Genomic DNA, 13,315 nt, shown 5'->3' with positions numbered 1-13,315 from the left:
ATCCCCTCTCATTTGTTTCTTCTTGAGGCTGAACCAGTCCAAATCTCTCAGCCTATTCTCCGAAGACACTGTAACAACATTTTCAGAGCCAATTTCTGGATCCACAGCCATTTAACTAAGTATACAGAGACCAAGAGCAAAATATGATTCTATTTTTCTAGTATGAACTTAAATAGGTGTTACACTTAACTTTCTTTTTTTTTCAGGGATATGTGTTACAATTTTGTTAGTCTGGACTGCAAAACAACACTTATTTGATGTTATTTCAAAGAAGCTGGCACTAATTTAACAGGTATACATCATGGTGAAATTACAAATAGTGATTTTGTTATAACACTTATGTGCTAAAAAATATGCAAAGGATCCATTTCCAGAGGTCTTCCCAGGATGCCTTCCAATGATAACTTTTCTGTAACTGTGATTAGTAACTACAGTGCAAAACTCAGTGAGAATCAATAACACATAAGATGAAGGATATGTAAGACTACAGATTGACACAGCCATTTTACAGTTCTACCTGCAGAAATACTTGCTGAAAATCTTAAATTATTGGTCAGCTTTAGAAATAACCTCACAACTGCAACTAAATACTGGCTGATTACTAGGCCATAAGTGAGACATAAATTTGGATGATATCCATTTCAAACCTTGAAAGAGCAGACTAAAAATTATAAATCCATTAATTAATTTAAAAAATAAAAACCTATAAACTAAATAAACAACCACAAAATCACAGTATATTAAATTAGTGGATGTTGTTGCAGTAATGCTTATATTCTAGTCATTTGACTTTTAATATTAACAAAACTTTTCAGAAGTTTGTTCTAAATGCTGTTAAAAACATTTAAGATGTCAGTGCATTTACTTTTCCAGGTGTAAGCAGTTTTCATCCAATTAGTGTCAAAAACAATAGGAAAAAACATCACATACATGAAACACACTTCAGAATCTAACGGTACAGGTTACCATGACTAGCTGCACAGATTGAAACATGAGCTGCTAAGAAATCTCCTAACAAGTAAGTCTTCCCTGGATTTTGCAGAAACAAGGGAGGAAATAACAAAGAGCTCAAATAGTTTAAGCAGCAGGGGATGACAATCTCAGTATCCTCTCTATGGTTGCCATCTCCAGGCATCCACTTCGGTTTCCCTTCTGGTTTGAAATAGCCAGGGTCTTGTGTCAGATGAAAGAAGTTAGTGACTCTAACCAGATTTTGTTGACAGTCATTCCCTTTACCAACCCCCATCACTGCACTAGCATCCCAACAATCATTCTGTTTGGAATGGAGAAACATAATCTCGGGAAGATGTATCAAACTAGCAATTTTAGCAGTCCCTACAAATTAATTCAAAGACTCATTGGCAGGACAAAATGGAAATGAGGGCTATACTGCAGCACATTCCAGCTAACAAATTGTTGCTTCTGCTCTTCTGCTTATGATACAGCCATACAGATTATTTGCATTTTCTTAAAAAATTTTAACGGGCATTTGAGGTGCTCTGCAATAAGCAGATGACCTCACTGCCTTAGAACACCAACAGTGGTAGCTCTGTCTGAATGTAAATACATTGCGGAAGGCTCAGGCAGAGGCACAACCTTGTGGTCTCACCTACTGCAGCCTCCCCCAGCAGTGAACAAGGCCAGGACCACCTACAACTTTCCCATATTTACTCCTTCTTGCATGTCCACAGGAGAAATCTTTACAACCAAGAGTTCAGTTCACACATGCACAAACTCACACCATATTCAGAAACAAACAAAATTGAAAGTTCTACTGATTTTGTTTGTTCTTCAGCTTTGGTTTTCATTAGCACTTTAGCTTCATTTGCTCAGAGACTCCAAGTCAGTGCCAAAATCTAGGTGAAACACTTGGCCATTGAAGCCAATGATAAACTTCCCACTCAAGGAGTTAAAGCCCATCAGCACAAGTCTTGCTGACAACCTAGGAAAATCCACCAGGAGAACAAGCAAAGCAGTGGACTCAAAATGTGGAGCATTACTTCAGTATTCAGTGTCATATCCAAATTCCAATAAAATTGATGCCACTGTACTAGAAATTAAACAGGAAACAGATACCATGGAAGTTATGGTAAAAATAATGACACCTTTCTTCTTCTGTGACCTGCACAATGGAATTTAGCCCCATATTTGAAGTGGTTTGAAGACTTGCATGTGTTAAGCTCTATTTCAAACTCCAAGACTGTTTGTCCCTCATTTAGTTATTAGACAAAAACACCAAAAGCTGGTATCTCATTACTCCACATCTATCCCTTATTAGTAACTGCAAAAGTAGTTTTCTTAACATTACTCTTCTTGGTCATTAAAATTGTGTGCAGGTACATGGAATATTTTTAGGTAAGCAGTCTGAAATTAATGACATATTGTTGTCTCAGGTAGAAGTTACATATTCATTCTGAGAATTTTTCCTGAGCTGTTGAAGACTATGAATACCATTTTCTAGCTGGGTTATGTTACTTTATGTACTTCTCACTTTTCAATACAATAGCAGATAATTAATGGACATGTATAGGTTTGATGAGCACTTGTCAAATATCGAATTTTGTAGAAGTAAATGCTCTTCATATTTTGGAAGAAAAGGGAAAGGGAAAGGGAAAGGGAAAGGGAAAGGGAAAGGGAAAGGGAAAGGAAAGGAAAGGAAAGGAAAGGAAAGGAAAGGAAAGGAAAGGAAAGGAAAGGAAAGGAAAGGAAAGGAAAGGAAAGGAAAGGAAAGGAAAGGAAAGGAAAGGAAAGGAAAGGAAAGGAAAGGAAAGGAAAGGAAAGGAAAGGAAAGGAAAGGAAAAGAAAAGAAAAGAAAAGAAAAGAAAAGAAAAGAAAAGAAAAGAAAAGAAAAGAAAAGAAAAGAAAAGAAAAGAAAAGAAAAGAAAAGAAAAAAGAAAAAAAGAAAAGAAAAGAGAAAGAAAAGAAAAGAGAAAGAGAAAAGAAAGAAAAGGATACCACTGCTTAGAGAAAAGGTAGGTAGTACAAGAGACAAGAGTTGTTTTTTTGGGCTGTAAACAATGAAACCTAGTAAAACAGCAAGAAGACTAATGGGTAGTTACGACTCTTGAGCTGTACCAAGAAGTCCTACCAAAAAGTTTAATAAAAGTGTCAGCACACCTTAGAAACAGTGTCACAGAAAACTATTCATAGTAGATAAAACCTGTTCTCTTTCCACATTATCAATACTGGGGATAATTGCAGGAGAAATTCAGGACATTGAAAGGCCTAAGCTAACTACCTCCAGATGCAATTATCTATCTATCTATATCTACAAATCCCTTGCTTAAACACATGGTTGCCTGAATTTGAAGTGCAAATGCTTCAGGACTAAACAAAAAATCACCAGTTATGCCTAGTACTGCAGAGTTGTGAATTAATAAATTTAAGGTATGTCAATTTAATATAAAAAAGGGGTACAAAATTCAGCAGACCAAGGAGAAGTCACACAAAGGAACAGGAAAAGGAAAACACAGATGCAAACAAAATACATCTCCTGATTCTACTTTCAGCAACCTTAGATAAAGCTGATAAAGACAAGTCAGAATTCTAGAGTTGCACTGGGCCATCGTGGATATTAATGTAGAAAAATAAAACTTCTGAGTGTTCTTCTCTTTCCCTGAGGATTATCTTCTTTTTGGACAAGAGAACCTTACACAAAATTCTAAACCAACTCTGAATCTGAATGTAGTATTTTCAAACAGTGAAATATTTTATGAAGAAGTCCTGCTAAAGGAATCTTTTGACAACAATAAAGTATCTTCTTCATGCATAAGACAACTATGAAAAAGTCTGTCACTGTCTAGGAAATACATGTCAGAAAGGCCAGTTTCCATATCTTAGTTTTCCCTTTGCTCCTCCAAGAACATGTTCAAAGAGGAATTTCAAACCATTCAGATTTTGTCTTTGCATCACATTACAGGGCAAACAAGCTCTTTGCTCAGTATAAAACCCCTTGCATCTCATTCTATTTAGTCTTACTCCCCATTTTAATTTAGTATTGGTTTTTGCCTAGAATTCTACTTTAAAACTAGAATGAATTTTTAACACATAAAGCCCTACTTGCTCCAACAAGATGAAACTGAAACCATCTGGTAGGTGAAATAACTGGGGGGCATGAGACTTACTTTGCACTCTTTCCATCTCAGACTGTAGGGATAGTACAAGGAGAACTGTACCCTGGAGAGAAGAGACAACTGATAACTTACCTTGCCTATGAACTTCCCTGAGTATAGAGAAATCTGTAGTGGAAGGTTGGTGATTACTATCACCTAAGCTATGCATTTACTAACACTCCCCAGGTCTCTGACATAACAACCTAACTTAGCATCCATCTTCTAGTAGTTGTTCTAACTACCTGCAAGCCCCTCCTCAGCCCTGGCATCTATTAGTCCTAGGACCTCAATGGCATGCTGTCCTAAGGCATTAACAGAATTTAGTTGCATTGGGAGACATGTGGTGGGGACATTAAAGCACATTACTAAGTTTTTAAACTGGTAGAGTGACAGCTCTTGCCAGTACTGAGGAGACAAGAGGGTAAAAATGCTTAGGAGAACAAGATAAGAGCAATTAACAGTTTAGGGAGGGAAAAGGGAACTGAAAACCATGAAGAATATACAGAAAAGTGTTTTTATCACTGTCTCCAAAAGCAGAAGTATAAGGGACTAGGGGTGAGCACTGAAAATGAAAAGTGACTGAAGATGATGATCCATATGAAGAGAGATGGGAAATCTTGTGAGTGCATGGTCCTGAAGGAAGGCAAACAAATTTGCTCCAAAGGAAAAATAATCCTTGTATACTACTCAATAACCCCTTAGCAAATAATTTTTATTACAAGGAAAAACTCTTTTTCCCAGATGTGTAGTTGTCAAAATCCCTGTCACAGATATCACAAAGGCTAAGAGCTTAATGGGATTGTTCAAAAGAGCATCATAAATACAGACACCATTATCTTTAAGCAAAGGTAAATAATGATAAGCCATGCACATCTTCATTTCTCAGAACTTAACAGTCAGATGAAAGCAAATCTCACAGCTGGAACACTTTCACTGTGCAACAGAGAGCAGTGCAGCGTCTCCTATCAAATACTGATCTAAGCTGGCCTTGCTGATGGCCAGGGTGCACCAGTACACAAAGAACAGGGCCAGAGCAGTCCTCAGCTCTAGGGGCAGAGGAAGGTTATGCCCTGAAGCACCAGGCATCAACACTACTCCCAGTTCTGGATCCAGTTCAGTCAATTGAACTTGTCTGATTCCAGCCACACTCCTGGTAAATATGCACACACTGAGACTGAGGCCTTCAACTATTCATTAATTCAGCTTTGTACTAATCTGTGAAGTTGCTGATATTGACCACTGCCAAAGCAAAGATCATTTGAACACCTACTAGTTGCTGGCATTACACTGTAAGTAATTTCCAATGGCATGTGTAATAAATATTTTTGTGAACCCAACAAAGAACCATCCTGTGTCTTCTAGGAAACTCTTTATCTTTGCAGAAAAGTTTGCAATTTCCTGTGCATGACTCAACTGTTGGTCTCTGAGCCCAGTTCCTTCCTAGATACACACAAAGTACAGACCCACTGTTTGCATTCCACTGAAAAACTGCCAAGGAGCTTCAACTGAAGCTATGCATCAGACACAGTCATAAATTGCAAACATTACCTTCTGAAAGCAAAACAGACAACTCCAATGAGCCCAAAACTTACACTCTGAAAGAGACACTGAGGAAAAGGTTATTCAGTACTGAAGAGAAGATGGTTGCAAAGGAAGAGTCTAAAATAAGATTTTGAAAACACTGATATGATATAGCCAGACTGTGTGTAGACATTCTGAGCAGGTTTGAAAGCCTTATCGTATACTTAAGCACAAGGCAGCATGTACATCCAGCTAGGTCACTCTGACTCAGCTGGGGTCTCTCTACCCCAGTGTTCAAAATAATATTCTTGGTTGTTCATGTGCATCCAAAACTAGTTTAAGTTCTGAGTAAAAATCCTGAACTGCAGGACGTCTTCTCACGCACAAGCTCCCACGCCAATAAAATGGCACCTTGCAGGTAGCAAAGACCGAAGCACAATATTTTGCTTAGTAGACAAAATATTTACCAAATAGCAAGGGCTGAGAGAAGGTAAGACACCTAAAGACTACAAAGAAGCAGTAGTAAATATGCTCTCAAAAGAAAACACACAGCTGTCTACCTGAAACCAGTGCCCAGCTTATAACACCTTTCCAAATCTGCTCATGCATCTTTCTAAAGCTGTTTCCTGGTTTCATTTGTGCAACCTGGCAAAGTTAAATTTTGGGTTAAACTAAACCATGTACACAGAGTTTGCCATTTCAGTGCCTTTTACCCTCAGGAGAGGCAGCTTTTTTACATTACAGAAGTGCTAATTTTTACATTAATGCTTCTTTGTGGTTTCTATGGATGGGCAAACTCGTTAAACTGAATAGTTTTAGTCCTTCCTGTATAGATTTATTACCTGGGTTGGTAACAGTGGAAGGGAACTTCTGCCCTTACAGCTTTTAAGTGTAAAACAAGGAAAACTTGTCATCAATGAAACTGGGTCTAAGAATTATTTTTAACTCTGTCGTATTTGTCTAAGCAGATACATACACTGTCACTTGAAGGCATTTTGAAAGAGATGAAACATAAACCCATGGTTTTGTACAGTTTCTGAGACTTGCAGACTCAGGAAACAGAGAAACAAGTGTATGTCAGCTCTTCAGTCTGACTATGAGGCAGTGATGGAAGGTTCACTGTTGTCAGTGGCAGCTTTTAGACTTTCCAAGCAGCTTCCCTGAACCAGGACTAAGAGCACAAGAGTTTCATCACAATTCAATGCCATATGCATCATCAAGCCAAAACTGTTGAATCAAGCTGAAGAGAGATCATTTCTCCAGAAAACCTGAATTACCACGTTTTTCTCATTCAAGTGATTAAGAAAACTCTTTTAATATATACATGAAGTTTTCATTTTATATTACCTTGTTGAATAATCCCAGTAACAACAGAGATATATTCCTCAGGTTTCTGATCAGTGGAAATCTCTTTGCTGCCTCCATCTAAGGTCAGTATCTCATAAAGAATCTTGGAATTCTCCACCCCACAAAGCAGAATTACAACATTATCCAGAGGTTTTAGAACTTTTTCCAGAAAACAACATCTCTCTTGATTCAGGCAGTTAAGAAGTCCACATGAGAGGATCAGGAGTTTACATTTATAAGAGGGTAAACAGAATAGCTTCTGGTGCTTGAAAGATGAAGTCTCTAGATTGTAGAGTAAGATTCCTCTTTCATTCACTATGTGTCCAAAAAGAGATTTTAAATACAGAGCCCATTCTTCTGCTTCTTTTTCATATATCACGAGGATATCTGTCATATTTTCTAGAGAGAAGAAAACATTTTTTAAAAAAATGAATTCAAATTAATCCATTCTAAATATCAGAAGACAGATCATTAGTTCCCCCCCTCCTTCCCCACCCCATTAAAAACTTCCACCTTGGGCAGAAGTCACAGGTCATCACCTTGAAATGACAACCATCTTCTTATTTCTAAGCCCAATGCAGAAAAATTGTCTACAGAAATACTGGAAAAATAGCTTAGAATATTGTATGTTTAGAATAGCTTGAACTAGCATTTCAGAACAAATACTGGAATTTCAGTGTAGGAAGCAAAGCACATTCACACATTCTGCTCTCTCCTAGAGTCCTGTCAATAGGTGGTACAAGAAAAATTAAACCCCTAATGTCAGAAGTAAAGAATATTTATTTGAATATTTGAACATGATCTTAATTCGTTAGAAAAAGGATTGGTAGGTTTAGGATATTTTGTTAGCATGGTATTAGGATAGTTATTAATGATATTTCTTTACTGTCCTTATTCTAAGAAAATCATTTATAAACCTGACAAAAGGAAATTTAGAACTATATTTTTTTACTTCTCTTCCCCTTTTAAATGTTAAACATGATGCTAGTAGGACAAATAATACTCTTTCACAGTGTTATGACATTAACAGTAGGTGACAAAGGCAACAGGCACAAGCTGGAACACAGGAGGCTCCCTCTGAACACCAGGAAATGCTTTTTCTAGTGTGAGCACTTGCACAGGCTGCCTGGGAAGGTTGTGGAATCTGCCTCTTCAGAGCTACTCAGAAAGTGCCTAGATAAGGTCCTGGCTCTAGGCAGCCCTGCCGAGCAGGGCAGTTGCACAAGCTTCCAGAGGTCCCATCCCACCTCAATCACTCTGTGATTCTGTGACACCAAAAAATACTGTGATTTGATGAGCAATGCAATAGCAACACACGTCAAAATACCAGGGTGGCTCACTGCCCCTGGAGTAGTTCACAATCACAGCCCTGTGGACCAATAATCAGACTGAGGAATAGTTACAGCTGTTGCACTTTCTCTTCACTGAACTGCACTGGGTCTGCCAGGCTACTGATGGGTCAGTGTTGTAGTTTTGAATGATAACATAAATTCTCTCCCTCACACTACAGAACAAAGGAATAACCCAAACACTTTGAATTCCAAGTTGATGACATGAGTTAACACCTGGGGGTGGGGAGAAGTTTTTCCTTTGTTGTTCTGTGTATACTGGATTGACTTTTTGGGGGGAGGTTTCTTTTGCATAGCGGCAGAAAAGGAGCCACTGCTTGCTGATGAGCTCTCTTTTTTTTTCTCTCCTTGGTCTTTGCTTTTCCCCCTCCACCTCTGGGCACCCTGAGCTTCAGAGAGAGAGAGAGAAATGAAGACGGACACAGCTGCTTCAGGACACTGCAGACCATTTTCCCCTCTTCCTGGGGGCTGATTTGGACTGCAAAGAGATTCCTGGGAATTGTCCCCATTTCCTTCACTCCTGGCTTTTCCTTCTTCATTTGGAAGAGAGGACAAGGGGAGAGAGAGAGAGAGAGAGTCCACATAAGTTCACTCCTTATCTCTGCCTCGCTGGGCAAAGACTGAGAATTCATCTTGCAGCCAGCCTAGGTGTGACACTGACACAGTCCATAAATATAACGGCTCCAAGAGGAACCTGCCATTTTGGGGGTTGCTCTCTTTTTTTTTACTTTTGGTGCTGGGGGAGTAGTTTGCTCTGGTCTGTTTACAGTAATATCTATATCCACATATATCTGTGTATATATATAGTAGTTAAGAACAGTTATCCTTATATCCATTTTCCAATTAAATTTAATAAAGAGTGACGTGATTATTGTGGAGGAATCCTCTCCTCTGCTTTTTGGTAAACATTTCAGTTTTTTTCCCTCAAACTAAGACAGTTGGGCAACCTGACACTGGCCTGCAGTGCACTGGAGCTTCTTTGCAGGTGAGCACCTAAGCTGCTGCTTTGGGAGTGTCAAGAGATACGGAAATAGTGAGCATACACAGAGTTAAAATGTTTCTTGGGCACATAAAGGATGTGAGTAGTGGGATGCACTGCTGGAAACAGTACAGATGCAGCTAAGAAAAATAAAATACTTGTCAAAGATCCCACATAAATCCATGTACAAAAGGAGAAATTGAACTGTATCTCTAGTCTAGGATTACTGCTTTAATTACTTGATTTCCCTTCTTTTCAGAAAAAAATTACTTCTAAATTTTTTTCATTCATTCTTTACTCAGGAGATACTTCAAACAAAGTTTACCCAGCTGAAGACTGAAACTTCTAGAATAGGGAGAATATAGTTTAGTCTTTTAAATTCATTATATGTGCACAAACTGCTTGGAGGATAGTTGCCATCTTTTAAAGACTTGTGAATATTCATCCTTTCACAAACTGTTCTGACGTAGGAAACCATAAAGGGCCATGCTCAACATGGTAGTAGATGATGATATTTCAAGATAACCAACCCTGACCAATATACTAGAGAAGGGCAATATTTGTCAAGAAGTATTTGGAAAGATGACTGCTACATTTTCCATGGCAAAAACAGTCTGAAAAATGCCATTTTCTGATTAATGCTGAAGTTTAGTTTTAAGGAAAACAGCAGTGTGTTTCTCATTTAACTCAGAGAAAAGTTATTTGTTTTATGATGCTAGGATAAGAAACCTACTTGTTGCAATGCTGCAATGTTATTTGTTTTCAGAATCTCATCTGATTTTCCATAACACTCATAGACACACAGAAAAAACCAAACAAACAGTGGAAACAAAAAGCTATGAAGTTTGCTGCACAGTTTCAGAAGAAGAAATTGTGTTAACAGTGCTGCAATGGCAAAAGCTCTTTCAGTCTGACCACACTGTTTTGTATCAAAGAAAATGGAATCACCGAGCATCTTCTATTTTCAGTCTCCAATTACTAAAAGCACTGTAGACTTCCTTTAAAAATATGGGGTTTAAGACAATATTTAAACCATGAAGAAAATTAAAGAATTCATTCTTCTTTATAATTTGTTTAAATTTGCCTAGTTTCAACTTCCAGCCAGGGAATACAATTTTATATATTTCTGCAATATTTAAAAAATATCTGCTCTGAGAAATGTGTCCTCTAAGGTCTTCAGACTGCCATGAGATGACTCTTAGCCTTGTCTTCATTACAGTTTGAAAACTGCGATTAATATTCCTCCCACTAAAAGAGCAGCTTTGTAGAACTCCTACTATTCTTTTCTGCACTTTTGTGAACTCTCCTGCCTTTTCCAAACACTTCTTGAGAAAACAAGAACTGTGTGCAGGGTAGGATTTCCTTCATACAGTATGGGAAGAAAAAAATAACCTAGGACACGTACAGAAAGTTGAAATTCAGTGTTTAAGTTAAAAGGTCTCATTTTAAGCTCAAGCACAGCTTGATGGACTTGGGTAAGGACATAGCTAAGTGGCATTGCAGGGAGGGACAAAAAAAGGCATATTTAAATTGAATGGGAGACACATTATTTTACAGCTTTCAGAATCTTGGTGTCCTGATTGTGCAGAAGAGGGATCTGCTGGTGTTTTCCACAGCACCCAGCTGGCCAAGAGCCCAAGTTTCCTTTCCCTGCAGAAGGAGAGCACTGGTAAGAAACGGTGCACTATTGCACCTCATCCTTGTGCACACTGGAAGGACGCAAAAGGCATTCCCATATCCCAGAGCCGGAAAGAAGTGTTGACCCCAACCATTTGGACACAGCTGAAGAGCAGCCTGTGTGTTGCACATGGAAGAGTAAGTCTTTCCACAGAAATATTCTTAAGAGCTGACATTATATAACAATCATCATAGGGTATAACATTCACCTGTGTGCAAATGGACAGTACAAGGCTTGAGAACTCAAGAAATTCTAAAGATAAAAGTGAGAAACATGCATTGAAATCATAAAAGAAGACATAAAGTAATTCCATTTCCATATGGTATGTCTGCACTTAGGTTCTGTAGCTTTGATCTCAGCTAAGTGGGAAATAGACAAAAGTTTTACAAAGTTTACTCAAGGCCCTACTGCATTTCTTTTTAACTATATTGATTTTTATATATGAGAAAGAAATCATTATTTGTGTAAGATAAGGGAGTGAAATATATCTAACATCACACATTATGGAAGAAAGGCTCTGCAACACACATCTCATAAAGCTTTAATTTAATAGAGTTGCCATATTTAATTTGCCTTTTCCATGTATATACAGAGGGAAGAGTCACACTGCTGAGGAGATTCATGAGCAAGGTTTTTCACACTGCAGTTTGGTGCAGTGTTTATTGTAGCAAGCAGCTAATGCTATCAAGCTACCTGTGGGAAACCAAACGTGGGTTTCTTTTGAATTATAAGCATGCTTTTTTTTTCTGCCATTGATCTGCCTTCTATATTAAGAGTTAACTTCAATATTAAGCAGGAATGTAAAGCCTGTAACTTCCTCCAAATTGTATTAAAAGGTAAAGTATCACTACTTTGAAAAGCTTGCCAGACTTGAAATGTGGAGTCAGTCTAGCCTACGAAAAGATACAAATCTCTATTTATCTGTAGCTTCTTCCTGTTGCACAATGATTCTGCCTTCAGAAATTTCACTAAAATACATATGCTTGAAGGCATCTGACTTGAAAATTAAAGCCCATCAAAACTCTACTTTCAGAACAGAATTATTTTAACCTGAAACAAAAAAAGCCCAAGTCTAGCTTTAATGCAACACTAACCAACACTGAATACACAGTAATTTTTCAACTAGACTTTTTTTTCACCTTCATTATTTTCATCTCTTACTGAAAAATTCTTTGATTTTACTGCACTTGGAATATAATGTAAGTTGAGATTAATTTTGTTCCCTTGAAAGTTAATGTAATAGAAACTATCATATGCTGAAAAAATTAAGCTGTGCTTCAACTTCTTCTTGGAACCTGTCTCAGTGGTAGAAATAAAATGTATTATTAGTCTAGCAATGAGAAACAGTAAGACAATTTATGCAGTCATCCATAACCTGAAAGGGTTCTTCTGACAAGCAAAACTATTTTCTAGTTACTGATATGTGGTTGCCCAAGAAACTACAACTCATGAAGTATGTCATGTGAAAGACTCTGGAAAAACCTGCTGAATCTTACGAGGACCAAATGGGACAGGAACATCTCTGCAGACTACTGTGACCTAGAAGAAATCCAGAATTTGCATATATAAGGCAAAAGAACGTGTCTTTCGTGGCAACAATTATAAGAAATAGTATGGAGAAGAGGGATTTTTTAAAAAAGCAAGTATATAAGAGAGTGAAAAGAAATATCAGGAACACTGCAATGCACCAAACACATCAAGAAAGCACAGGAAACAAATAGAGTATTGGGGACCAGTAGCTCCTCTTAAACAGGCACCTCGGTTTATGAATCTGGCAGTCTTGTAAAAATTAGTTTCTGTGTACTTATAAGTAAGCAAGAAGTACTTCATAACACTCATCTTTGAGAATAACACTGTACAGATGACAACCAATTCCCTGCCTTTTAAAAGCCTTGTAGGTTTGTAGAGGTTTGTCAAGGTTTATAGATGAAATGCTTTACTTGAAGATACCTGCATTTTACTACAGTTGTTTCCAAAAAATCAGCATTAATGTTATTTGTTTGACTTAACAAGGATAATTTCAGTTAGGCAGCGGTTTAAAAATTGGCTCTACAGTCCCACTGCCTTAGGGTGCTTTGGTAAAAACCCCCAAACTGATACTTGAACACCAATGTTTACCCAAGTTTTAACTGAAAGATCGATTACCATATTTTTCAGGGTCATCCAGAGCATTGTCCAGTTAGGGTTCTGGAAGCATAACAGTGTCATTCCCTGTTTTTCTCTCAGCTGCCCAGTGATTTCTGTTACCACATACCAAACTTGCCACAGTCAACCCTAACAAAATAGTAATCCAAGTCTGTTTATAATTCTCACCTCAGTCACATTAGCC

The 13,315-nt window shown here is 37.8% G+C and overlaps 1 protein-coding gene across 3 annotated transcripts in view; it reads right to left on the bottom strand.

Moving 5' to 3' along the window:
- The window catches only part of BANK1 (B cell scaffold protein with ankyrin repeats 1), a 146,222-nt gene that overhangs the window by 118,620 nt on the left and 14,287 nt on the right, over positions 1-13,315 (bottom strand). For 2 of the 3 annotated variants that reach the window (XM_071555921.1, XM_071555922.1), the window contains exon 2: positions 6,981-7,379. The exons of the other annotated variant lie outside the window; for it this stretch is intronic. In XM_071555921.1, coding sequence (XP_071412022.1) covers positions 6,981-7,379 — 399 coding nt within the window. The remainder of the gene's footprint in view (positions 1-6,980; positions 7,380-13,315) is intronic. 3 annotated transcript variants of the gene reach the window in all.

This window comes from Pithys albifrons, chromosome 5 (genome assembly GCF_047495875.1).
Source record: "Pithys albifrons albifrons isolate INPA30051 chromosome 5, PitAlb_v1, whole genome shotgun sequence".
In the NCBI taxonomy this organism is placed as follows: domain Eukaryota; kingdom Metazoa; phylum Chordata; class Aves; order Passeriformes; family Thamnophilidae; genus Pithys; species Pithys albifrons.
The sequence above is the reverse complement of the archived record's forward strand: the minus strand, read 5'-3'. Positions and strand labels throughout refer to the sequence as shown.